General features: G+C 41.6%; 3 protein-coding genes across 3 annotated transcripts; all 3 read right to left on the reverse strand.

The window, feature by feature from the left end:
* Positions 1-3279: 3279 nt before the first annotated feature.
* Positions 3280-9154, reverse strand: c1qtnf6a (C1q and TNF related 6a). The gene is given in 7 exon segments (XM_079564953.1): positions 3280-3849; positions 3851-4099; positions 4101-4234; positions 4925-4982; positions 4984-5120; positions 8782-8883; positions 8956-9154. Coding segments are annotated over 5 exon segments (729 nt in total). The 5' UTR covers positions 5110-5120; positions 8782-8883; positions 8956-9154; the 3' UTR covers positions 3280-3687.
* Positions 9155-14390: 5236 nt separating this feature from the next.
* il2rb (interleukin 2 receptor, beta) lies at positions 14391-18022 on the reverse strand. Its single transcript, XM_079564233.1, has 10 exons — positions 17779-18022; positions 17534-17620; positions 17316-17460; positions 17181-17241; positions 16922-17015; positions 16696-16841; positions 16088-16268; positions 15795-15903; positions 15635-15713; positions 14391-15242 (listed from the first exon to the last, which is right to left on the reverse strand). The coding sequence occupies exons 2-10, from the start codon at positions 17616-17618 to the stop codon at positions 14541-14543; spliced, it is 1602 nt and encodes a 533-aa protein (XP_079420359.1). The 5' UTR covers positions 17619-17620; positions 17779-18022; the 3' UTR covers positions 14391-14540.
* A 5480-nt stretch (positions 18023-23502) lies between these two features.
* On the reverse strand, positions 23503-26305 carry LOC306969396 (SUMO-conjugating enzyme UBC9-like). The gene is made up of 7 exons (XM_079565016.1): positions 25994-26305; positions 25615-25700; positions 25432-25515; positions 25222-25294; positions 24883-24992; positions 24710-24789; positions 23503-24631 (listed from the first exon to the last, which is right to left on the reverse strand). Exons 2-7 carry the CDS (start codon positions 25678-25680, stop codon positions 24568-24570), a joined length of 477 nt encoding a protein of 158 aa, XP_079421142.1. The 5' UTR covers positions 25681-25700; positions 25994-26305; the 3' UTR covers positions 23503-24567.
* Positions 26306-26636: the final 331 nt, after the last annotated feature.

Below are 26636 nucleotides of genomic sequence, written 5' to 3' on the forward strand. Positions count from 1 at the left end.
TGAGAAAAAAAAACAAGGTCAAATCTTTTATTTCTTATGATCAGAAAGCCAGCAGCCACTGCAGCTGTGGTAAACATTAGATAAATCTGCTTGACGCTGAGCAACGTAATCACAGAAAAACAGCAGGTTGTCCGTAGTGTGAAGGCGCTGTGTCCCACACTAATGTCATGTCACGCCTGTCACTTTAAAAGCCACACTTCTGTCTGACAGACGGAACAGTATGGAGCAGTGTGAAGGACAAAACGCATCAAGAAACATGGTGATACTGGAGTAGCTGTAAACGTAGTTGCACTAAAGCAGTCAGCCTATTTTACGTGTGCAAAGAGTGCCTGAGCACAAAAGGGATTTTGTGTTGGACTTCAATGTTTTGATCGCACACACACATCCATATAACAAGCCCGTTTTATCACAACAAACCCGCGATGTATTGAACTCGATACATTTGGTTTTGTGCATGAAGTTTTTTATGGGAGTAGTATATTTTGCTTGCTTTCTTTAATTCATTTCAGAGCATGATGTGAATGCCAGAGTGTAGCTTCATCTTTCTGTAGCTCCAGCAAAGGCTTCTGTAGCTGGATTTGTCAGAACTTGTTTTTCACACGTAAAACTGGGTTTACATTCTTTTGATTTCAGCTGGAAAACCACAACGAGCTCTCACAGACTTGAGGAGCATTTTCACATTTTTTTCATGGGATCCACTTTAGTTACACTGAAAATGCAACAGTTTTATTGTACCATCTACATCATCTTGAAACAGTTTTACATCAAAGGTTGTTATTTTTTAATAGAGTGTTAGATATAAAGATAAAAAAAGAGACAGATTTGTGTTAGAGTATGTGCAATGCTACTGTGCTGTAATGTAGTCACTCCAATAGGATAGACTTGAGTTAGCACTTAAAACATAGTAAAGTAATGCTTGGTGTTAGGGTCAGAGCATCTCAACACTTGAAATGTGTCATATCACACAGGCCTGGACTGGGTTTGTGAGGTCAAACAGAGGAAAGAAAAGGAAGTGCCTTTGGATGCAAAAGTTTACACAGAAAAAAAAAAGTATTTTTGTAGAAGGACTTCATTTTTACGACAGTGACTACTGTATCAACCACAGGGTGTATTCAGACCAACTGGGCCTTGTGGTTAATGTATGTAAAAAGAATTGATTTCATTTAGGTTTTTGTGTTTGTACATGTCCCATGCAGCCCTCCTGTGCTCTGTACTGTACCGGCCACCTGTCTCTGGTGTCTCTTATTGCCTTTAAGTTTGTGTATTTGTCAAAAATGTTCAGTATTGTTTAGACGTAGCAACGTGAGATGAACAGAATCCATTTGCACCTCATCCATCTTTTTCTCTTTCCTTGTTTATGTTTTTGTTACATACCGCCTGATGCCAACATGACCACATGAGGGGAGTCTGAATATTTTGATAATATATTTATTGAGAGGAGGGAACAGAAATGACAGGCCAGTTTCAGTTCAGCTGCTGCAAAGGGAAAACTTGTTGAACCCTGATTCGCACACTTGAATGTTGTCTATCATTCTGTCGACATGACTGAAGTGACCAACGTCATCTCTTGAAAACACCCTTTACCTTTTAACCGAATGGAAGACGCTTTTTAATTTACGTATTTTGTATTTTGTGGTTTCTGCATCAAGGAGAAATAAAGGTTGTAGGCATGAAGGAAAACAGAAAAATCAACCACATTCTCGTCTTTTTTTCCCTCCAGGAGAACACATTAGCATTTTATCTGATAAAGATGGCAGCCTCTACAGTGCATTACGGTATTAAATCAACAAAAAGGCTCCTGTCAAGGTTTTATTACATCTTGTGTAACAGAGCGCCCTCGGGGCTTATATGTGTGACATGCAGATTTTGCTAAAAAAAATGCTATTAATTTTCACATAAAGGAAACTCTTTGGGGCGTCTGTAACAATGAGAGAATTCATATGGAAGTGAATGCAGTGGGGACACCATTGTCTGTTTCTGTGATGGACAAAGTTATTTATATATATATTTATTATTTATACAAAACCTAGTAGTAGTTCAATCTAGGCAGCAAAGCCCCAAATAGATAAAAAGTCATAGAAAACCCAGCTCACTCTACTTTAAATATCTAAAAACATGCTGTGAATTCATGGGATTTTTGTATTACTTTAAAGTTCATATTTCAGTTTTCTCTCAAATGTCAAAGCCAAAAACATCAATCACAAATCTAATCAGAACTGCAGTACAATCAATAATATACACAAGAAAAATAGTCGACATGTGACACGTTTTATTTAAAAATCAAACCTATACAGTACACAGGCATAATATAACATGGTGTGTTTCCTCAGTCACTTCAACAACACAGGAAGAACATACAATACACAAACACGTAGAAGTGCAGGGAGTTATCCGACAGGGAGCTCCGCAAACATCAGAAGAATCTGTGACAAACAGTGGCCACAGAAGGAAACAGGAACTGTTGTGAAAACAGTGGAGCAAGGGAAGTATCAGAGGTTTTTAGAACATGTACAAGAGCAACGTTTGGGCCAAACAAAATCACTATTGAATTGGGGCGACCTTTATACGTATATACTTCTGGTTTACACATGTATAAAGCACCAAAATCCTAACTTTGTTCTCGGCAAATCATTTGCAAACTCATCCTTTTGAAGACGACAGATACACATTGGCCAAAGAATAAGCAGGACGTTTTCAGTGAAATCGCTTCATGTGTAATTTGAGCTGGATTTTCAATGACCCCAAAACACTCGTCCACAATTTTCTGGCTTGGGGGCTGTGGGGGGCGGGCTTAGCCAGAGGCTGGAAGCTACATGTCAAAGTTGAACTGTTATTCAATATAAAACTTTAATTTACAGCTCTGATATTGTTCCTCCTATTCATGCACCTAAACACAACAACATTTCCAAGTTGGATAAAACTTTAGATTACAGCCTGCAAGTTCCATGTACAGGTACAGGAACCATGTGTAGGTACAGGAACAAGATTGAGTAATTACACATGTAAGTAGAGGTATTAAAGTGCAAGTTTGAATAAAGTGTAACAAGTGGTACAGAGTGTACATTGTGTAGTTGCAGGTCTATCATCATATAGATGTGCTAGCTTTATAGAGTTTCTTAAAGTGAAGAAGAACTCATGCGCACATCTAATGTGCAATTACGCCATACCTAATGTATACATTAGTATACACGTCAGCACTTTAATGTGTAATTACCTTTAACCTGTACTTACATGTGTAATTACTTTCTTATTACCTGTACCTACACATGGAACTCTAAAGTGTTACCCAAAGTTGTAACTTAACACTTGATGAGAGCTAGTAATCTTCTTTGCACTGCTTACTTCCTGCCTCCAACTGATGTCACTGATGATGTATGCAAGGTAAGGGTCTTAAATCTTAAATGTGATAATGTTTTTGTCTGGCTTTAGCACCATACAGCCTACACAGTCTGGTCAGTTCTCCCAGTCTTAAGAGAATTGGCAAAGTTCCTCAGTGGTCATTTAGCGTAACTGCTATCTCTAGAGCCCTGGACAAGTGTCAAAAAACTCTGAACTCTGTTTGAGAATGATGGGTTGTGACTGGCCAGACTACAGCACCATAAAAGCATGATAAATGCTTACTCTACCATCTGCTCCATACAGTTAAACAATGTTTTCCCTCAAGGCAAATTTACAGCATAATCAAGTTTAATTAGTGGCTCTTATGAGGTATCCATTAAACGTAATATACACATCTACATCGTCGCTGTAAATGGCATTCTCTCGCTCTCTCTTGTACAGCCGGACCCACACTTCGTCCTTCAGCTCCAGCTCCAGCATGATGCTCTGACTCTGCATGATGGATCGGTCCGCTGGGCTGGGCATAGATTATCGCCTTCTCACTGTCATTCAGCATGATGTGCAAGTACGTCTCCTTGAAGTTCCACGTGTGAATGTTGACGTTGAAGAAGTAGACGCCTGTGACAACACAGGCAAACTTCCCCTCAAACATGTTGAAATGGTTGTCCGCGTTGACAAAGACGGTGTCGAAAATCAGCGCCTGGTACGTCTCCAGGCTGTGGAGGGATTTGCGGCGGCCCACGGAAAACGCGGAGTGCTGGGCTTTTGCAGGGGTCGCCCGGAGCACCAGCATGACCTTTGGAGCCTTTGGAACCCATGGGACCTTGAGAACCAGAAGGACCTTCTATCCCAACCTTACCGGGCGTGCCCCGCTCCCCACGGTCTCCTTTGTCACCTGCAAAAATGATAGAGGAGTTAGGTGTAATAAGTGCACATAATAACTCGTGACTCTCTCTAGTGGTACAAAGCGGTAGTGTCACCAGAACACACCAGGGTATTGTCATTTTACATTTGGAAATGGGTGGCGGTATGAGCTACTAGCAATGATTCAAAGTTCTCCACAGGTTAGTATTGTTGTGTCCCTGGGCAAGACACTTAACCCATCTTGCCTTCAGTGTCTGTGTGCACACTGATGTGTGAATGAGAGCGTTTAAAGTGCTTTAAGTGCCTTATGTATGTTTAGATACACCCGTCAAGAACATGTCTTTTCAAAATGGCTTCTCTCACAATACACATTAATAACATTAACAAAATTTCATTATAATAGACATCACCAATACTCAGTTCTTCCCTAACGCATTGAGTTGCCTTGTGTATGAAATACGTGGTATAAGTAAAGTTGCCTTGCCTTGCCTAACTATGCAATTCACAGTTTAACACTGTTCATCTTGGATCAAGTTATTCCAAATACAAAACAATTATGGAAGCAGTAATGGTTAGATACTTTTAGCACCTAGATATAAATAATTTACAGTTTTGTATTTTGACTGTGCATCTCTAACTTTTAACACCTTATCCTTACCTTTTTATCACCATTGTTATAAGCTGAATAGCCTGACACCACTTAAAGAGTAACCCCTGTTACCTTTGAGGATGGTCATGTTGATGTATGTGCGGACCTCTGGCATGTTCCTGGCCCCTCCCGGAGCGGTAGTCTCTTGTGCCCTCTGGTGGCTCTAGGTGGTCACAGCAGCGCCTACATCCTCCTGATGGAGGAGGCCCCAGGGCCACCACAGGGAAGAGGCACAGGACTAGCAAGGGACCTAACATGGTGCGGCTCACTGCAACACAACAGAAAATAATAATAATTCTTGATTCTTGAAAATATAAACTATTTTTTTCTTCTATTCCAAACTGGTTGCTTTTAGATTGTAGTGTAGTTTAGGGAAATCCATAAATGTAGCTCCTGATCATTTTAATTTGTAACAAAGTCCATTAAACCGCAGTTTATCCTGCCACACCACCAAAACTCAGAAATGTACATATTTTTGTTGTTTTTGTTTACATAACACTGTGAAATCTGCCCCAGCTCTAGGAGTGTGTAACCAATTGGGTCCAAAGCGTCAACTCCTTCAGAATGCATATGTATTTGCAGATCCTCAACAAAATGACTATGTTTACCCTGCATTCCAGAACTGAGCAGTGTTACTGACTAAACCCAGACTACAGTAATCTAAAAAGCGACTAAAGCATGTCCAAACCAAGACTGAACCTGGACTTGCACAACTGCCATTCACTGTAGCAGGAGGAGAACCAAAATTACTCTTTAGAGTGACAGCAAAGTTCATTCCCCTCATAAACTCCAGTACTAGTGGAAAATAAGGTCATTACACGTCCTTAAAGTCACTCCCTTAGTGCTGAAAATTGGATCTTAATCCTTGGACAGTGCCAAAGTAAACAGTCTCCGGCCTGCAGAAAAAGCGATGGGAGAGGGGAGATCACAGAGTCATAAATCATCTTACGAAAGAACTTGGCTGAGCATAAACATGTGAAGCATCGGAAATGAGCAGGAGATGGGTGGAGGTCAGCTGAAGCTTCCAGGACAGAGAAATACAGCACAAAAGTAAGAGCTCAGATGAATGGGAAGTCACTAAATTATATGATTGGCTAATAAATCTCACTTAAACGACCCTGTAGGCAGCTCCTAATTTATGAGCAATTAGCTGAGGAAGGTTTCCCCGTCACAGCAGCTCCCTTCATCAAGAAGAAATCAACTGAGGGCTCTGTCTGCTGAGACAAACATGTATTTATTACTCCATAAATCTGTCAGTGCCACCGGGAGAGCAGCGCGAGAGGAGCGGCGGGGGCCACCAGGGGGTTGCTTTAGTGTGGCAGAGTTGGAACACAGCCAGCCACCAACCATTGTCGGAGAGAGATATAGTTTATACAAGGGAGAGAGAGGATCTTAGTGACTTTGTAAGACCTGAGTCCAAATACTGTAAAGGAATATGTACAAAATGTAGCATTAATTATATAAACCCCCAAAGCTCATAAATGTACAATTATTTTACTTCATTATAACTATTGCAGACATTGTTTTTTAGTTCATCTTGGTGATGATTTACGTGTAACATTGATGTAACCACTGATCAACGGTGACTACTGCGTGAGTCTTCATAATAATAATAATTTGGAACAGTGGGCGACAGAATAACAGCAATACAGGCAAAACATATTAAGACAAAATTGCCTGTTGGGGTATGCTTTTTGAAAAAGTTGGGTTTTAAGTCATTTCTTAAACGCATCAACCGTCTGCGGGGCCCTGAGGTGGTCTGGGAGGGCGTTCCACAGGCGAGGAGCAGCGACTTCAAAGGTCCAAACGCCCATCACTTTAACCCATGTCCTGGGCGGGAGCAGACGGTGCTGTTGGCTTGACTGGGTCCTGGCTGAGGTGTGTGAGCAGTGAGCTAGGTGGGGGCTGCACCGTGCAGACAGTAAAGGGTGTGCAGGGGGATCTTGTACTCTCTGCGTAAGTGCATGGGGAGCCAGTGCGGTAATACGGAAGATGGGGGTGATGTGCTCGTGTTTTCGCAAACCTCATCAGGACCCTGGCATCCCTGTTCTGAACATACTGGTGCTTGTGGAGGCTCCTGCCAGGGATCCCAATTAGGAATGCATTACAGTTGTCCAGCCTGGAGGAGACGAGGGCATGGACCAGGTTCTGTAGCAGGGAAGGAGAGGGAGTTGTACAGTTAAGAAATATTATGGAAGTGAAAGAATGCAGTTTTGCAGAAGGAGGTGATGAGGGTCAAACTTAACCCGCAGGTAGGTGACAGAGAGAGAGAGGGGAATGGTGTGACGAAAGAATGAAACGGGGTGATTGGAGAGCAGAATTCATTGGAGTTCCAGTTTGAATGGCTTCTGTTTTAGAGCCATTTAGGCTTTAGTGATCTCCTCCAGGCAGGAGCTGAGGCGGGCGACAGTGGCAGAAGGGGAGCTGCAGGGAGCCAGAGGAAGCATGCAAAGGGGAAAGAGTGTTGGACCGAGTGTGAAGCCCTGGGGGACGTCACAGGTGACAGGGTGGGGTCTGGATTTTTCGTCCTCTAGAGCAGTGGTTCTCAACCTTTTGGAGCCGCGACCCCCAATATAACAGGTAAAGGGGTTCGTGACCCCCCGCCCGGGTCACATTGTGAGAAATAGGAACATTAGCCTACATAATTCTTAAAAAATAAAGGAAAAAAAACAAATGGCTGAAATAAAATTAATCAAACTATGAACAAATAATGGCAATCTGGTAATATAGCAAACACATGCTACAATAAAACAGTAGATTATGAAAATGAAAATATGTATATTTTATCTATATGATCTGGCGACCCCCCCATATTTGTCTCGCAACCCCCTTGGGCGTCCCGACCCCCAGGTTGAGAACCACTGCTCTAGAGCTACATACTTGGTTCTATCAGTGAGGTATGTGTGAAACTATGAAGGCCATTGCCAGCAGTAGTGCTGGAATCTTCAGATGTCATTGATCCAGCATTTCAATACAAAATCAATACAATGAATCAAATATCAACATCCATCTGAACCAATGACTGCAGTTTGTGTTTGATGGAGTACAGCATGTGTGGAACAAAATCACCATCAATTGGGCTCAAACGGCTGGCAAAAACAAAACGGTAATTACATCATTCACCATTATCTGCTACTACAGATGATTTGTTTGCACTTATGAAATGAATGAATAAATTAAATCAACTACAGAGAATGGAATAAGTCAGCATTACACCAATTAAAATATGATGAAAATGAGCTCAATGCCTTTGTGAAGATGTTCCCACGCAGATCATAAATTTGTGAAAGCCATTAACAGATCGCAGCGCACTCTGTTTATAGGCCAATCCAGCAGTGATTTAATGTCATATTTTGCAGCTTAAAAACAGCTGCAAACATGACAGAACAAACCTCTATTTAGAAAGAATTCTTGGCTCCGTGCAGTTCATTTTGTGGGTTGAAATGTCTTTAAACGATTCAGAGCCACAAAGAGTAGTGGAGAAAATGACCACTCTCAGAGACTTGGATGACCCAGCGACTGGACTGATTATGTAACCAATTTAAAGCAGCAACACATTTAAAGCTGTCCACCTATATAGTGCACATGTTTAAAACGTGTTTCTTTACTGCTTACACTGGGCACTTTCAGGCGGATTTAAAATAGTGGGAGGAAAAGTGTATCCCCAGCTACAATGTCAAAACATTTTCTCAGCTACTGTAAGTGTATGTTGAACTGCACAGAGCCAACCACAGTTGTGGCGGTAAGATGACTCACTCTGTTGCCTGCATTTAAAGTTTGCCACGTTTACTCCCAAATAAAAAGAAGACTCAGCGGCCAAGCACACGCTGTTCCAGCCTTATAATCCACAACATCAGTGCCACGAGGAATAGACCAATGAATGTGTCATGTTTTAGCCTCCAGGTGAAAACAGATAGACGCATGCTCACCTCTTGACCGCTCCAGTGCGCAGGGGGCGGCGATGGGAAAAGTCCTGAGTCGGCAGGTTTTTGTTCACTCACAAAACTCCGGACCTCACTCGTGTTCAATCCCTGGAATATCAAGGCAGCAACGTCAACACATGGCATCACCCAGGAGAAATAAATCAAGTCAAAAGAACAAACCTGGGAGAGGTCATTGATGCGCGTAAAATCGATACAAACTTATCTTTCCATTAAAAGCGCGTTACTTCTTAAAACTATTTCGCAAATGTAATTCGAACTTACACTGGGGCATTTGGGAGGGTGCTCTAGTCGCATCCTCGTCCCGTGTGCTCGAACTTGTGCTGGAGAGAGGAGATACCCCATGGCACCACTGCTAGTGCACTTCCGCTGGGCCGGATTCCTGCGCTCCATCCCTCCCATCGGCTCCTCCGCAGCTGCTCCAGAGCTGAGCGCGCTGCTGTTGGGGGAAGGAGACCGGAGTCGAGGGTTCAAATAGCAGAAAATCAAGAGAACATACGGAAAGGATTTGGCAACCTTGATTAGCACCATGAAAGCGGGCTGTAGTTCCTGCTTTATGTTGGGATTTCGGGTTAAATTGAACACGGCGCTTCCAGGCAGGTACAAACAAATCTGACACGAGGACTAAACTATGCAGCTAGCTTCCCATAACAAGGTGCATGCCAATGGGAGAACACTTTTCAAACAAACTAGCCACAATCTTTTGGACGGAGGCACGTGAGATTAGCTATATGCTCCAATCTGCACGCTTTGCCAAGGACAAACTGTACAAGTGATCCTCAAGAACTCCATGTGAACCTTTCTGCAAGAAAACAAGCACTTCATTTTCACAGGCTCCAGTGATGGTTTATTTCCAGTGTGTGTCAAAGTGCATACAGCTGAAGTCTGATTCCAAGTTTGTTTTGCTTGTAGTGGGTGAGATTAGAGAGCATTGCGCACGTGTTAACCCTTTTGCTGACCGCTGAAACAATGCAGAGGAGGGTAGAAGCCAAAATATTTACTCAAGTAAGAGTAACGTTACTTTTATAATTTACTCAAGTACAAGTAAGTAAGAGTAAAAAAGTACTTGGAGAAAATGTTTGAGTACAATGAGTAGGCCACTGAATAACTGTTTTAGCGATAAAGTCTGATTTATTTTATGACACCATAAAGAAATAAAGAAAATGGCAGAAAGTACAGAAATACTAAAGGAGCAGGAACTACATCTACGTATTTTATTGATCAAAATTAAGCAGTTGCCGCTGCAATATTTCCTCAGTGGAAAAAGTAACAATTTTCATAATTTTTATTTATTTATAACATGATACAGACGGCATCTTGTCATAGAAGGGGGCGTGGCTTCGCCGAGGGGGAAAATAGAATCTTTAGAGAAACACAATTTTCCACTCTTTTTAGCCATTTTCTGGTGGAATATCAACTTATTTATCACACATAAATAAAGTCAAGTGTAAATCGGGCCCATATGGATATTTTGTCGCAACAGATTGTTCAGTAGAAGTGAAAAAACGGCAGTTGTAGCAAGCGCTAGCTAACCGTTAGCATTAGCCCGATGCTAACATGTAGCATCAAGTTAGCATTCTCCGTTATTCATGTATTTATGGGCTGTTGAACCACTTTGCTCCTCCCCATGTCTTTGTATCATTATTTAGTAGAAAACTATATTCATAATTCAGCATTTGTTACAGTAGTTGTTGAATAATTAGAGAAAACTTACAGTTTTTCAAAATTGTTTTCCCCTTAACTGTTTTCAATAATGACCATATATGGGCGATTCCAGAGATGCCGTCTGTATCTATATAGTTTTACTCAAGTAGAAGTATATGTACTTGTACTTGAGTAAATGTAACTGAGTACTACCCACCTTTGTGAAAATGTCAGTAGAAACCTGTAGTCATGGTGACGTCCACACAGTTGGCTTGGTTCAAACTAGAGCTGTCAATCGATTAATTTTTTACATCGCGATTAATCATGCTTGTGAAATTCGATTAATCGTGGTTAATTTTTCTCTAAAAATTATATATATATTTTTTAATACTTGTATGACATAAAACACTTAGGTCTACATGTAAAAGCATTTGATTATTGATTTCACATTTCATGAACTAACCGGGATCTCTTCAGCTCGTTATTGGTCACTCGCCCAAGGTTCGATAAGTCACATTTTAGATACATTTTCTTTGGTGCTGAACAGTTTGGACAGAATCTGCAAACTTTTAGGTTCATAAAGTATAAGGACAAAATGAAAACTATTTTTGTTGAAATAGGATGATTAGACAAGCCTTTGTTTCACTTTTGTTTCATAAAAGTACCTCATTGTGTGAAAAGATTGGAGACTCCTGCCTAACAATGTGTAGTTAATACAAGTGCTTTGTCCTTCAGGTCATGTGTGTGCTCACATACAGAAGTGTGTTTGGTCAAAGCGTATGCGGTTAATCGTCCATCCATCCATCCATTTTCTTCCGCTTTATCCGGGGCCGGGTCGCGGGGGCAGCAGTCTCAGCAGAGATGCCCAAACTTCCCGATCCACACACACCTCCTCCAGCTGTTCTGGGGGGACCCCGAGGCGACACCAGGCCAGCTCTGAGACATAGTCCCACCACCGTGTCCTGGGCCTTCCACGAGGCCTTGTCCCACTAGGACATGCCTGGAACACCTCCCGCGGGAGGCGGCCAGGAGGCATCCGAAACAGATGCCCGAGCCACCTCAGCTGGCTCCTTTCGACGTGAAGGAGCAGCGACTCTACTCCGAGCTCCTCCCGGGTAACTGAGCTCCTCACCCGATCTCGGAGGGTGCGCCCAGCCACCCTGCGAAGGAAACTCATTTCGGCCGCTTGTATTCGCGATCTTGTCCTTTCGGTCATGACCCAAATCTCATGACCATAGGTGAGGGTGGGAACGTAGATCGATCGGTAAATCGAGAGCTTTGCCCTCCGACTCAGCTCCCTCTTCACCACGACAGACCGATACAGCGACCGCATCACTGCTGACGCCGCACCGATCCGTCTATCGATCTCACGCTCCATCCGTCCCTCACTCGTGAACAAGACCCCGAGATACTTGAACTCCTCCACTTGAGGCAAGGACTCCCCACCGACCCGAAGAGGGGAAGCCACCTTTTTCCGGTGGAGAACCATGGCCTCGGATTTGGAGGTGCTGATCCTCATCCCGGCCGCTACACACTCGGCTGCAAACCGCCCCAGTGCGTGCTGAAGGTCCTGGTTCGTTAATCGTGATTCATTTAAATAATCGTGATAATTAGGTTTTCGATTAATGACAGCCCTAATTAATGAACCATTTAGAAGTTCATTAATGTTGTCCCATGCTTAATGAACCACTTACTGGGCTGGATGGCACGGCACCGTAATCGATGTAACGTTTACCATCAGCTTGATTGGTTTGTTACAATGTGAACACTTTATCTGAACCATTTCTGAAGACTACTCCTCCTTTGGTTATAAATGTGTAACAGGCATAACACAATTCAAGGACAATTTTTATGTTCATGGGATAAAAGTTCAGAAAGGGTTGAAGCAGGTCACGCATAGACATGTCGACTACAGTATTAAACCACAGCTGGGAGGCATTACTGCCCATATGTCTTGAAGGCCGCCTTGTGCAGTTACATCAGGGGTGCATTCCTTTGCCCTGCAGCCAAAGTAAACAGTACGACACTCATGTGAAAGTACCATTACATTACAGCCGCTAAATCTCTCTCTGAACACGATCTGCTGTTTTTCGGAAGGAAGGCCTGTCTCCCAGAGGAGCACTGCACTCCTCTGTCAGTCTGAAGATCCAAACACAAGACGCTGGCTGATGTGTTGTAAGCTGCTCAGTGCTGGCTGGTCGCCCTGGGCGTCTGACAGGCAGAGGCAGATGGAGGAGCTATTCACTTTATGAGAAACACAGCCAGCGCGCAGGTCAGGTCACCAGGTCAGTGGATTGATGGCGATGTCAATATGGCTTAATACAGGGTAACATTTAGCCTTTTACTTGACAGAATGGTTTAATTGATTCAGCACAGTTGACCCAGAGAAAAATGCATTTGCAAGTGATGATTTGTATCACTTGCAGAAGCCCAGTTAATGTTAAAATACACATAAGAAGATACGCATAATAAATCATCCCCAATGGCTGTCTACTGAACTCATGGCATCTTAACCAGAGTGGGATATAAAGGGGTTCAAAAGCCTGTTTTGAAAGCACGTTTTACTACGTTTGCACTCTCAGTCTTAGATGCATCACAGTTTTACTTAAAGACGAGGCTCTCTCTGTGCTCCTCTTTGAAATTCTGATATACCCCCAGTCTGTTTGTTCTGGAACCGGTGTGGTACACAACACAGGTTCAATAAGCCTTTAGCTAAATAGAAGCTGCAGCTAAGACCTAGATTATGAAGATTCCTACAGTAGTGAGAAAAAGCAGTGATATGTTTGATTTATGAATGCCTGTTGCCTTGTTGACCATTGGGGAGTTAAGCAAGATGTTGGCAAACCATGATTAGAGCCAGGCAAGAGTAAGATGGACAGAATTTTGCCTCACTTTACTGAAGAGTCTGGGGCGACCTCTGACCCCTGCGGCTGCTGTCCGGCGCAGACACTGGGTGCGGCTGTGGGTGGTGTTCTCGGTAATGCTTTGCTGCAGCAGATGTTTGTCTTTTTTGGTTCTGTGGTCAGTGTTCTGTCCTCTATGAGCACAACCTCTCCCGACGACAGTGTTTTTCCAGTCTTTGTTGTATTTTGACTCTTTGTGTCTCTGGTATGTCTGGTCAGAATCAGACCCCTTCAGGCTTGGAGAGATGACAGAACAAAAGCTATTCTTAAACAAGGAACTATAATATATAAAGTGTTTATTTGGATAAGTCACTGGAGTTCTAGAGGTTCAAGTGAGGAGATAAAAAGCTTTTAAAGAGGTTTATGATGTTAAGACTAAGTTACTGGCAGATCTCAGAGAATGGAAAATGTGTGGAAGCTTTTTTAGAGTTTAGAACACTCTTATTGGAGACTTTACTTAGAAAACGTCACCTTTATTGTTGCAGGAGGGGGAAGGTGTCTTAATTGTTAGCAAATCCCTAAAACGAGGTTAAGGATAAAAATGCAGAACTATTTGTAAAAACAGGACAGCAAAATGGAAGTATCAATTTGCACACAAATGTGTAACAAAATGTACTATTTAGTTGCTCTTTATGATCATTACAGAGGTTTCTAAGGCTGTAACTGATATTTTGTTTGATGGAGCACATTTACTTTAGTTGAGGAGGTTGTGCAAGGTGCGCGGGTGCTGGTTGTAAGCCTAAAATGTCAAACCACACTAATGACACTCTCACAGTGGAGCTCACCGCTGGGCCACCTGACAGGACATGTAAACAGAGGCAGTCGGGGGCCTCCCACACACACATGCACACACACGCACAGGAAGTTACAGGTGACCCACTTCTGCCACAGCTTCTTTCATTTATTTGTTATAGTTGAAGATGCAATGGAAAGACTAAATTTAAGTTTACTATTTATAGGCCACTCCAGTGGAAACCTGAAGTGTTGTAGATTACATGGATAAATAGGAAGATGAATAAGAGTCCATGCATTTCAAACACATGTCTTTATTGTAGTTTCAACATACACACATAAACAGTCAAAACATCAAAGAAATAGCAGCCAAAATAGAAAAATAAATACCCCAAAGCAGTGATATCAAACAAACAATACTGCAGGTGCTACATGTGAAATGTTTAGCACACGTACTCCCTGTAACAGTCAGATGGATTTGTTGCTAAATGTGGTTTGCAGCTCTTTGAGAGTGAGATAGCCTGATTTACTGGTGTCCACTGGCAAGGAAGAGGCCCTGCACATTGGCTCAGCCACAGGCCAGGCCGAGAGGTTCCCACTCACAGCAGGAGAAGCAGCTGTAGGCGCATCCTCCTCCAAACCCTGATTATCGAACACCAAGTTAGCATCTGAGGGGAAAGGGGGAGGTGCAGGAGAGAAGGATGAGGCTGACAGGCGGAGATGGAGGAGAAGGGGACTATTCTGGTTGTCATCCAAGCACTCCATGTCTTGGTCTTCAAGCCTTCCCATCCCAAATCCAGAATCTGGGCTGTGTGGCTCCCTCTGCAGACTCTTGTAGATGGAAGAGGAGGTGAATGAAGGGCACAGAGAGAGCTGAAGTTTCCTGTGCGTACTCTGGACGTTGTCCGGGTAACTGAAGTAAGGGCTGGTGCGTGTGCGAGACGAGCTGCTGTTGTCACTGGACATGAAGTAGCCCATGTTGGAGAAGCAGGACGAGGAGCCAGAGGAGTGGGGGTTGTCCCCTGAAGAGGAGTGCAGCAGAGCAGAGGTGCTGCAGGGGGAGCTGGCTGGCACCACATCCCATGCCTCGCACACTTCCACGGCACTGATCTCCTCACACGTGCGGGACACGAAGAAGGAGTCGGACACTGATACAGGATTCAGCCATTTCTGGACCAAGACACAATGGATTTTTCAGACACTACAACTGTTTTGGTACATGTACCTCTGACAGCACTGAATGAAGTTGTTTATTTTAAGAAAATCTGAATCTGGTAGGGAGAGGCTTATCTTGTCTTTGGTTTCAACTCTCAACTTGTTCAAGAAAGCCTATATTGCCAAATCGCATGTGCTACATACCCTTTATTGTGCTATATTTTAAATACTCTTTTATAATCAGATGACTTCAGTTGATCCTGTCTTATCCCAAAGTCAATTAAAAATAATGTGTGTGAGGAAACCTGCTGAACAATTCAGGTTTAAGGTTAATTAACTAAATTGAAGAAAAGGTGCAGCGACATCTGTAACAATAAATTGAAAAGACAATATTCTGTATGGATCACCTTCAAATTTCCTCCGTTGACAGAGTGCAGTGAACAGAAGTATTTGGATGGGTTTGGAACAGGCTTCCCGCCCATAATCCTGGAACAACAGTGACACCTTGTGTTGGCTTAAAGAAAACATAACGACATTTAATAATGGTGCACAACTTGCATTCCTCACCTTGTTCTTATGCAGCATTTGTAAAGGGCCAGCACTGAAGCAGAGAGTAGTCCCAAGCTGAGTGCTAACGTCAGACAAAGAAGTAGTAAAACCTGATCTTGATTCATTGCTGGAAAAGAAGAATAACACACAGTCACACCAATGGATCTCAATGGGTCAGAATCAGTGTGCAGTCTCCCTAAATGTGCCCATGAATTCAAATGGACTGGGAAGCAACATTTATGCCATTAATGTTACAGTGGAATTCAGTATAGCAAGTAAAATGCACAATACTACACAAAAGTAACGTCCACCTTCTTCTTTCTGTGAAGATGCCTCTTCGTCATGTGCCTCCCAGGAAGTGATTGCGCTCCAGTGGCTCCAGTGGCTCCCGTCACTCCGACCAGGTTTAACACGGACTCGAACCTGGAGGTGGCCCGTTTGTTTTCGCCATATTGCCATCTCTGGGACTTGTGTAGGGTGACTCTTGACTTCCTGGGGTGCACGACAATGGGAGTAAACAGTTGAGTTGAGACACATTTTCCGAGCAGTCAGATTCTAAAACCGTACACATTTCTCTTTTCTTTTGATAAATGTCCTTTTCCCGAGTGTCCTGGCCAAGAACCAAGACCCAGCTACTGCAGGCCATTTCGATTGCTGCTCACGCTTTAGAATTGATCTTAGAAAGATAATACAAGTAATTTGAACATTTTGAAGTTCAGACTTCAAAATAATAAATAGGTATAGAGGGGTATATGTGGATAATAAGCTGGATTATGCTCTTATCACTAGACTGTTTTGTTCAGGCTCAACAACAATGATTTGGACTGCGCCCGTTTCACTGGCTTCCCTACACTAGAGCAGACAGGGTTAGCTCAGGGGGAAATGACTCACTCAGGAAACTGAAATTGAAGGCACTCACATTCCACGACTGGTGAACATGTTTTATCTGAACTTGAAAATAGAAGGATTTGAAGAATTTCGAGCAAGGACTCCCAGGACTCCACGATATCCTAGTCACGTTAGCGCTGCTGCTGACATTGGGAGTGCCGGGAGGGTGCATTTTTACTACACACGAGGACGGAAAAGAAAGAATTCAAACTAATTATTCATCAATACCATTTAATATATTGTCACATTGTACTCACCGTGATGCCAAGGTGAATAATTTGGAATGGTCTCAACCAATGTGTTGTTGCACCTCACACTGATATTTGGCAGCGTTTCATAGGGGTTAAAGGTCTAATTTAAAGACAAAAGGCCAAAGACAAATCATTGATAACCTTTTCAAAGAATGGTGAAGAATAAGTGAATGAACAGTCTTTTGTGGTGAAGTCGTAGGTTGTTGAGGGAAATTCATAGGTTTGCGGTGAGTATATTTCTCATCAAAACGTATTAATAACTTACTGTGTCAAAGGAAAAGGTACATCGTGGGAGTTCTCCATGTTGCTGTAGTTTGCAGCTTCGGCTAGACACAATGCACACAATCAAACGACCGTTGCCGGGCTCCGTTGAACAGCATGTCAATGATGATGCGCTTACATGATATGTTTGTTCACCCTCCTGCTGTCTACGATGGCATAAATAACCTTGGCACCAGAGAGCCGGCAGTCCGAGCTGGGGCTGAAGGCGGCGTGCCTCCATGTGCAAGTGACATTTCTGACAAAGTCGTTCACGCAGGAGAGCCCTGGAAAGCCAAATATTACTCAACACCTTGTTTCGTTATTGCATGCAGTAATACAGAGCGTTTTCAGCTCTACCTTGCACGCTCTGGGGAGGCTGAGCTGCATGCACGGAGAGGAGAACAACAGCTGAGTACAGGGACCACTGAAACCCCACTGCCATGGCTAGAAGACAAACAGCAGCATATTCACATGATGATAAATGGTGCTTGTTTCAAATGACTTCACTCCTGGCTTTGTCCTGTAATAGATCTGACAGAGGAATTTGAATATTGTTGTTATTTCCAGATGAGAAATGTTATAGTATAAAGTTAAAACTTTACCTCTCTACTACCCTTGGTTCCTTGACTGAAGTCGCATGTCTTCAGCTGGGAACCTTTAGCCTCAAAGCGCAGCCTCTCTGTCAGTCATCCATCCATCTCCTCTCTCTCAAACACTGACGTGTTATTTTAAGTGCCCGGTGACATTTTCCACTTGTGACCGCAGGCTGTGTGCGGGGCGTACAGGAAGCCCCCATGTAGCTGTGAGTGATAGTGAGAGGATGGGCCAGGTCGCACCACCAAACACCTCCTCCTCCTCCTGCCGCTACTGCTGCTACCTGGACTCCACCGTCGGCTTTCAGGCATAATATACACAGTTAAAAGACACAAAATGACACAGCGCACCACATCCTGTTTCAATAACCAGGTGTAGAGTACAAAGACAGACTCGTATGGCATCTTATGAAGTGGTTTTGAACTCAATGAGAGTCAGTTTTAGGGAAGGATTGTGAAAAAGATTTAAGTAGGACCTAATTTAGACGCAGGTTATTTACAAAGCATGCATTGAGAGGAAGGTGTACGGCGCTGAAACCACAGTTACAGCCGCAACCACTGAACTCACAAATGTACTGTCAATAACCAAATAGAAATAGCTCTACTTACAATTATGACTATTTGGCTTCTGAAACGTTTATTTAGACTAAAACCTTTTGTAATTTTATGTCGGTCTCATTTCAGTACAAAAGAAAGCTATTTACAGTCGTGCACAAAAGTTTACATACCCTGGCAGAATGTTTGACTTTTTGACAATAATATTTTTCACTCATAGTAATGGTTTTTGTGAAGCAAATTAGGATGAAACAACTGAATTTGCTCTTTTTCAAATCATCATGAAGAAAGAAAGTACCAAAATGACCCTGATCAAAGGTTTACACACCCCAGTTTTTAATGCTGTGTATTGCCTCCTTTAACATGACAGCTTTTGTGGTAGGATGAGGTTCTTTATTTTTTCTGATGATAAAGCGGCGCTGTCTTGCATAAACTGCACGTTTGAGCTCTCCCCGCAGTGGTTCAATTATATTGAGGTCAGGAGACTGAGATGACACTACCGGGACCTTCACTTTATTCTGCTGGAGCGTCACACAACCACTATCTATGAGTAGAAAAAAAAACCTTTTGTGTTATCCTTCATATTCTTTGAAAAATTGTCAAAAATCTAAATTCTGCCACGGTGTGTAAACTTTTGAGCACAACTGTAGTTAAGAGTTAAGTTAGAAAATTAAAAAAAATACATACAAAATACAGCATAGTGGCGCAGCAAGGAGATACAGGGTTTGATCCTCTACCCAGACCTGTGGGGGCTCTCATGTTTTCTCTGTGTAGGTTGGTGTCCAGGTGTTTGGTTTGTTCTACCACAAAAACGTGTACAATACGGTCCCCCTAAAGTCAGAATTGTAAATAAAACTATAAAAGTGATTCTAAATAATATTAATTTAAAGCCAAAATCAGTAATGATGTACAGTAGAAGGTTTGAGCCCTGGTTCTACCTTTATCCCAGAATGATATAGTCCGGGTTCTGTTTGAACCTCTGTTTTTTGCATGCAAATGCATGAGGCTTGTCTAAATGTTATGCCTAAACTTTTGCATGCCACGGGACAACTGTTTGTCCGGAGTGAGCAAACATCCATCCTTTGGGGTTGTATTGCATTCAGTGGCACAGGGAACATTTCATGAGTAGAACAAAGGGGTAGATTCAATTGAATTCTGGAGGAAAACGCATCTCAATCAGTGAAAAAGTTAAAGTTAAAAAGCTGATGGCTTCGTCAAATGGTTAATGATCCAAAACACAATGAAGAAACGTAGATGGACCTCCAAAGAGCAGTGTGTGCAAGACACCTGCATTGAACACCTCGTGATTCTCAAAGCCTTTTGTAGGGGAGAAAGGGCAAAAGTCTCTCAAACTAGAACTGAAAGTGTTTGAAGCTGTGATACTTGCTGGGTGCCCAAGCCTTTGTTGTGACTCTTCCGTTATTTTGAACATGTAAAAGCTGAAAATGAAATCAGATTTATTTATTTTTTATCAGTTGTTTTATGAAACGTCATGCATTTTCTAGATCATTTCCCCTCGCCCTTGCATCATTGCTCGCATTAATAGAAATTTTTGTCTGGGTTGCTTCAACTTTTGACCTTGCTGTTCATGTCTCCAAATGAGTTTTCATTATCTAAATTGCTGTCACTGGGTATTTGTGAAAGCAGGCATTGAGCAAGAGTCTGCAAAAAAGCCATAGAAAGACAACATTGCGACACTGAAAGGTGTAGAAATTGCACAACACACTGTTTGAAGTCAGATTATGGGGCACGTGTCGCTGTATGTGAGAGTGCACAGACCTGCAGTGGGTCTGATCACGCCGCCCCCGGCTCCTGCGCCCTCTACACAGGCGCTGCCGGCAGCAGTGGGCAGAGGAACCGAAGGGGGTGGGTGGAAGCGTGCAGGGCTGAAGAAGCAGGGAGGAAGACCAAGAACTCGCTGAAAGGTCAGAGGCAGAATTAACAAGGTCAGAGTGATGCGCTGCTCACAAAACAGCGAAACAAAAAGTCCCCATTAGACGAGCACAAAACCAGAGAGGGTTGAAATGAGTAAAGCAATTACAGGCACTCAAGCCAGTTCTTACTGCCACCTTTTTATGAATGTGGTGTTAAAAAAAGAAGCACATCCCGTTGGGCTCATAATGTCAACAACCACACAAAGGTTTTAGAAAGAAGTATTGTGATACTCATCAGTTGGAGTACATCTGGCAGAGACCGAGTTTCAGTGGTTTTTGCTCAAACCACCTCAGTAACTTATGCTGTTTCTCAACAGATTAACCGTATATTAACACATTACTTGGGTTTAAGTTTAAAGAAACAAAATATGAAAACTAGTCAGAGTCAACCTATATATTGACAAGTCAAACAGTGTTAATTTTGACAACATATTTTAGTTTAGTTTTAGTCTTAGTCTTTTGACGAAAATGTAATTCGATTTTAGTCTAGCTTTAGTCATAAAAATATCTTCAATTTTAGTCGAGTTTTAGTCAAAAAAATATCTTCAATTTTAGTCGAGTTTTAGTCGACTAAAATTGCAAGTAAATTTAGTCTTAAATTTAGTCGACTAAATTTAAGACGAATTTAGTCGACTTTGCATCTATAATATTCATTATAATCATATTTAATCTTGTTCCTCTGCTTCATGGAGCTGCTCCACACGAACAAAGCTCAGAGCTGATCCTTTGGCAGAGAATTTGCATGATCTGAGGCTCTTTCAGACGGTCTATAGAAGTTTGGATGATTTTAGTCTCTCCTTTTCATTTTTATTTAGTCTTATTTTAGTCGACTAAAATATGTGGACATTTTAGTCATAGTTTTAGTCTCATGAAAAACTTTTGACTTAGTTTTAGTCCAATTTTAGTCGTCAAAAATAACACTTAATTAGGACTAAATATTTTAGTTGACGAAATTAACACTGGCTCAAAAGTATTTACTTCCAATGAATGCCATTTTAACTGAAGTAGATATTTTTGTTTGTGCAGTGTTGTATCATGTAGACATAAAAAAAAAAAGTTTTAACTCAGTTTATTGTTGTTCATCTTTTAAACCAAACTCGTGTTGTGGTTTCACACCATCAGGCAGAACATTACACTTTAGTGCCTCTTTTCTCCACTTCAGTCAGAGTCTTGTTGAGCTTGTGGTTCATGATGTTTATTTCCGTCCACTGGACTGCACGGAAACCACAACACAGAGGCGTCAGGTAAAGAACACTTTGCCAGGACAAAAGAAGAACAAGCCTGTAATGCATACCCATGTCGTCGGTCCTGTGGCCAAACCAGAGATCAGGAGGCCAAGCAGACAGAGGGTGAGCCACATAGGATTCCCTGGTGATGGATTTCCAAACGACAGGAAAGCCTATGAAAATATAGATGGATAGAATAGAAAATGGAGATTCTGTTTAAGTTTCATGACGACAGCTTTAATTCCAGACAATTCAAAACAAATTGCTGAAAGTGTAAAACTGACACTTTTAGGGGTTGTAGCTTGAAGAGAAAGAGCTTCTTGAAATATCATCTATCACCTTATTGTCAGGAATATATCAGTCCAGTGACTTTCACAGCACCAGCCTATGTTTGAACCAATGTAATGCTGAGAAAGACCAAATCTTAATATTGTACTGTATACTCTGATGAGATACACCTTTCAGTGTGGTTTTCTAACAATAACTTGTGACTAATCCCAAGTCCCTTACAGGCTCCAGAGAGCAGCAGGCACTGGTCTGCTGGTTGATGGTATGGACTAAATATGATAAAGCCTAATCTGCCTTCAACGCTTCACAATGATCAAACTCCATATCTGAGAAAGTCTAAATTAAAGACTCATCTTATTAATAAAGCTCTTAATAGTTTCAACTGAATAATTATACACCACCCTTTAAAAACAAGTAATGTGGGCCATTCACACACAAATGTGTGAATAAACTTTGGCTAAAGACAAAAACACAATTAAAGATTATAAAATATATTTTCTTTTTCTGCTAAATTCTATCATTGTTTTACTGTTTCTTAACATTGTCAGATAAGAAGCACATGTGTCCTCTTACCATAAAAGGTGAAAATTAAACATAATTAAAAACACGTGTAAGGGCATTAATTTGAAGATATAAATTGCTATTTAATACCTTTTAATTTGAATACCTTAAAAACTAATGTATAAGCACATTTTGTGCAAAGGATACACACAAAGATTGAAAAATGAAGAATGGACATATTGTGGCAGACTTCTTCCTGTGACCATAAGGAAATGCGTCTGGCTCCAGGAGTTGCAGGCTCTTATGGAGTTGACTTTGAAACTTTTTGGCCAGATTTTTCCTTTGAAAAAATGTTCCGTCCTATTCTATAGAGTGGAGCTGGCTCCAAAAAAATGTGCTAACACGGCTGAACTTCGTTAGCCTGCAATGAATGCTATGGGGCAGCCTCTGTCCGTCACTTTTTAACTGCCTGTGGATGCACACAGGGAGTTTTCTTCTTCTATAGACTATTTACAATGTTGACACAAAATTATTACAAAATTACACTCCCAAATGCACAAATTGGCAGTAGATACAATGTGCTATGGTATGACTGAGTGTAAATTGAAATAGTTTTGTTTCTTTTTAATATGAAGCTTTTTTCCCCCCTGCATTTAAAAAATAAATAAAAATAAACTGTCCCTGAGTTGAACTTGTGCATAAAATATGTTCTATACACAAAATTGACAGTTGCTTCAGCATAAATTAATTGAATATTACATTTGAATATAATCATACAGCATGGTGTGATTCAGACCTGGGAATATATTAGAGCGGAGATAGTGGCCGAGGCTGTGGTAACCGTTTGCTAGTGTTCCTGTTGACCCAGAGTCAGAATATTGAGGTGGTGATGGCAACTTCACCTCAGGACTTTCCACTGACCTCATCTGCAACATGCACATTGTCACAACATTATGCACATCATGTAAAAAGAAACAAAGTGTCAAAAGGCATTAGCCTCACCTGTGACATGCCTGCTGCGTATTGAGGTCACACTGTGAAGCCAAGCCGCAAAGACAGAGGCAACGGCCAAACAAGCAGTATTGAGTTTCTCAAGAAAGTCACACAAGCCACCTAAAAGCTTTACTCGCCTCGGAGGAAATAAAGAACAGGAAATTGCCGTTTTTGTGTTAAGTGCTAACTTTAACCAAAAAACAAGCACTAGACACTTTTTACTTGACCTTTTATTGAATTCAAGACGCTTAAATGCTGTTTGTGTTGTCTAACTCTAACATACACAAATGTCAGACTGGCTAAAACAATATAAAACATAACAACCACAACATTATTTATATTATGTACATGCACTCATTTTCTAGAGGCGAAAGAAATAGAGTCCATTGTTTACTCCCAACAAGTGCACTTTTGTTTGTATCTTCATTAACAGAGGACTTAACAGCTGATGTCATAAAATTCATTTGGGATTTGAGCAGTTTTTTTTATTCATTTGTACAGTAGGGTGAAGCATGTGTTTGATGTTGCTTTTCATTAAAAAACAGTGTATGGGCAAGTGAGTGATCATACAAGCCAAATTTCATCACTTTGCTGATTTTTCTGACTACACTATCTACAGAAACAGAAAAGGCAAAGAAAGTATACACTTTGCCCTCTTAGGGAAAGATGACATGGCTGTAGGTAAAGGAACTAAGTTAATACAGTCGAGTATGCAAAATAAATGCTTGCAGTTTTGTAGCTCTAAATGATTCAAAATCCAACATAACAAAAAAATAAGTGCTAAGATTGTCTTTGACCCGTTTTGGCTTCAGAAAACTAAGTGGAAAATGCAGTCAACCAAAGATTCACCACATATACTGCATGAATGTTCTTGAATTGTGCTTTTTATAGTTTTGCTCAATTGTGTGTCCTAATACATGACAATTTTCTAAAATTAAAGACCAGATTAAGAAATCTCCAACACTGACTGACTAAATGAGTGAGTAAACATAAATCTTACTTTACATTCAGACTGCACTTATGCCATAATTGTAGATGTGGATTCTGCAAGAGTTTCAAATAGCAAGGGTCATGTAGACGGCACGGTTCAAAGATGATGCGCTATGCATCTAACTTTATACACATTTTTTGAAGACAAGTAAAATCAAATCTTTATAAAACATGACTTGCTTTAAAAACAGAGGAAGAAGCAGGATGCTTGCCACCTGTGAAGCTGTAATACTCATAACCAGATTTCTGTTGGAGTGGTCCATCAGGAGCTGCCTGCCTCGCGCTCAGACAGGACACTGTCCAGTGCTGGTTTATGTGGGAGCAAACTTCTTGGCCTGTGCCCGGACACGCTTTTCATAGTCCATCCTGTTCTGACTGAAGCACAAACAGAAACAGCTAGGTTTACATGTGAAAATGCAGCCGACATGTTCTATATGTGGCAAAAAAACTGACCAGTAAATTGTATATGCCTCTGCTTGGGCTGGGTCTTGAATATTAGGCTCATTCAGCAATTCTTGGATTCCCAAAAGAATCTGAAAAGACACACCTCATGCCATTAAATTACCGTACATATATTGTTCGACTTTCCTAAAGAAGTCTTTAAAAAAATGCAGTCAAGGTCACACCTGTTTAATAGTGATGGCGGGCCTCCAGTCCTTGTCTTCCTCCAGGATGGAGAGGCACACAGTTCCTGATGGGTAGACATTTGGGTGGAAAATTGGGGGCTCAAACTTACCTAAATAAAGAGTTGACACAATAAAGCAGAAGCAAAATTTAATTTCACAGAAGGTTTAAGTTTTCGTAAGTCATTGTAAAAAACACCATTACCTTTTTTTCATTGAATATCTCTAAAACACAAGAGGATGTGTGAAAGTGCTTTGTTCTGGATAAGCCCTATGCTACAGGCTACAGCTTTTACTAAACAGTCGCAGCATTGCCTTTCACTATCATTCAACAGGACTCACATTTTGGTGGTGAAGATGGGTAGTCATCTTTGAACAGCATTCTGAGTTTGTAAAGTCCGCCCTCCCACAGGGTCTAAGACACACAAGAAAAGGTTTTCGTAAATACAAATCTTAAACACATCAACTTTGAACTATGGACTGTGATGCGCGTCAGATACAAAAACACTGGCTACGCCGGATTTTGGAATGAATGAAAACATAAAAACATACTCCCTTCTTCCCCGGGATGGCACATTCCCAGTTCATGAGGTTCATTGTCCCATCTGGGTTCTTGGTAGGCACAGCAACAAAACCCTGTCACAGGAAACATATTTTACTAAAGGGATTAATTACAGTCTCTAGAGCTCAGTGCTCTGCATACACTTGTGGCAATGTTAACCAACAGATGCTTACAAAAGGGTGGTCTTTCCTCCAGGCTTTACGCTCCTGGGACAGTCTGCTCAAAGCGATGCCAGACATGACTGCTCATTAACGCCTCCCTGTGGAAAAACAAATTAATTATTCAATTAGCGACGAAGACAATATCGTATAACTGTAAAATAGAACAAAACAAAATAGAAACTTTTATTCCACACATATTTGGACATAAAAATGTATTTTGTTTGACAGTAAATGACCTAATTCAAATAGCAACATTTGCGTTAGCCATTAGCAATAGCTCTAGCTTAGCAAGTCCTGGTAAGACGGAGCTGAAAGGTGGACATAAGCAGCTGGCACCCGCTGTTTCAATGCTCAGAACGTGAATATTCACCAAGGACTCGGCCAAACTTACCTCTTTTATTGTTCAATCGGATGCTTTAATAGCAACTGTCTACACGATAACCTCGCTTGCTTCGGTAAGGCTAACGTAGCTGCTGCTAGTGGCTAACAAAATAGCACACCCTTCGACGTGCGAAAACAAAACCGGTTGTATTAGTTAGAAATGTACCAAAGCAACAGAGTTATCACCATCTAAACAATCCTCTGAATCAATAATGTCAATGCTGCAGGCTACAGGGGATGGTAAATGTGCGAAACAGTGCAGCTTTAGGGGCTCGAGAGCTAGCACGCACGACAAGAAAGGACCCCAATTTGTTTATTTGGTGAGGACCTTCAGGCGGCGCACAGGACATCCGAGGAGCGCGTCAGACACGAGAGAGGGCCAAGTTTTTTTTATTTGAACAGCAATCATAAAGTTTAATCGTGTTATATTCGTCATTAAACTAGCATAATGAAATAAAAGACCTGATGTGTTCAACATTTTACTGATGTGTTTCCTTGTAGAGGCTAACATAAAACACAGATAAGCACAGATAATGTAACCTAATCTATGCCCGTTAACAGTGTTTCTTTAATTTACTAACTCAGAGTGAAAACTGAGCCTGTTTAGTTGAACACAAAGCTGATGTTCTTGCAGGAGAAGAAAGAAATATATG

The sequence above is a fragment of the Gobius niger genome, assembly GCF_951799975.1.
Source record: "Gobius niger genome assembly, chromosome: 10".
Lineage (NCBI taxonomy): Eukaryota > Metazoa > Chordata > Actinopteri > Gobiiformes > Gobiidae > Gobius > Gobius niger.

What these genes read in the sequence shown, in the direction of transcription:
- il2rb (XM_079564233.1), bottom strand. Translation starts at nt 17,618, where the DNA reads ATGGCAGTGGGGTTTCAGTGGTCCCTGTACTCAGCTGTTGTTCTCCTC. An exon ending in GTACCTTTTCCTTTGACACA is followed by an intron (nt 17,016 to 17,180) that starts GTAAGTTATTAA and finishes TCTTTAAATTAG; the next exon opens with ACCTTTAACCCCTATGAAAC. An exon ending in ATGTTCACCAGTCGTGGAAT is followed by an intron (nt 16,269 to 16,695) that starts GTGAGTGCCTTC and finishes CGTGCACCCCAG; the next exon opens with GAAGTCAAGAGTCACCCTAC.
- LOC306969396 (XM_079565016.1), bottom strand. Translation starts at nt 25,680, where the DNA reads ATGTCTGGCATCGCTTTGAGCAGACTGTCCCAGGAGCGTAAAGCCTGG. An exon ending in CCCATCTTCACCACCAAAAT is followed by an intron (nt 24,993 to 25,221) that starts GTGAGTCCTGTT and finishes CTCTTTATTTAG; the next exon opens with GTAAGTTTGAGCCCCCAATT. An exon ending in CCGCCATCACTATTAAACAG is followed by an intron (nt 24,790 to 24,882) that starts GTGTGACCTTGA and finishes GTGTCTTTTCAG; the next exon opens with ATTCTTTTGGGAATCCAAGA.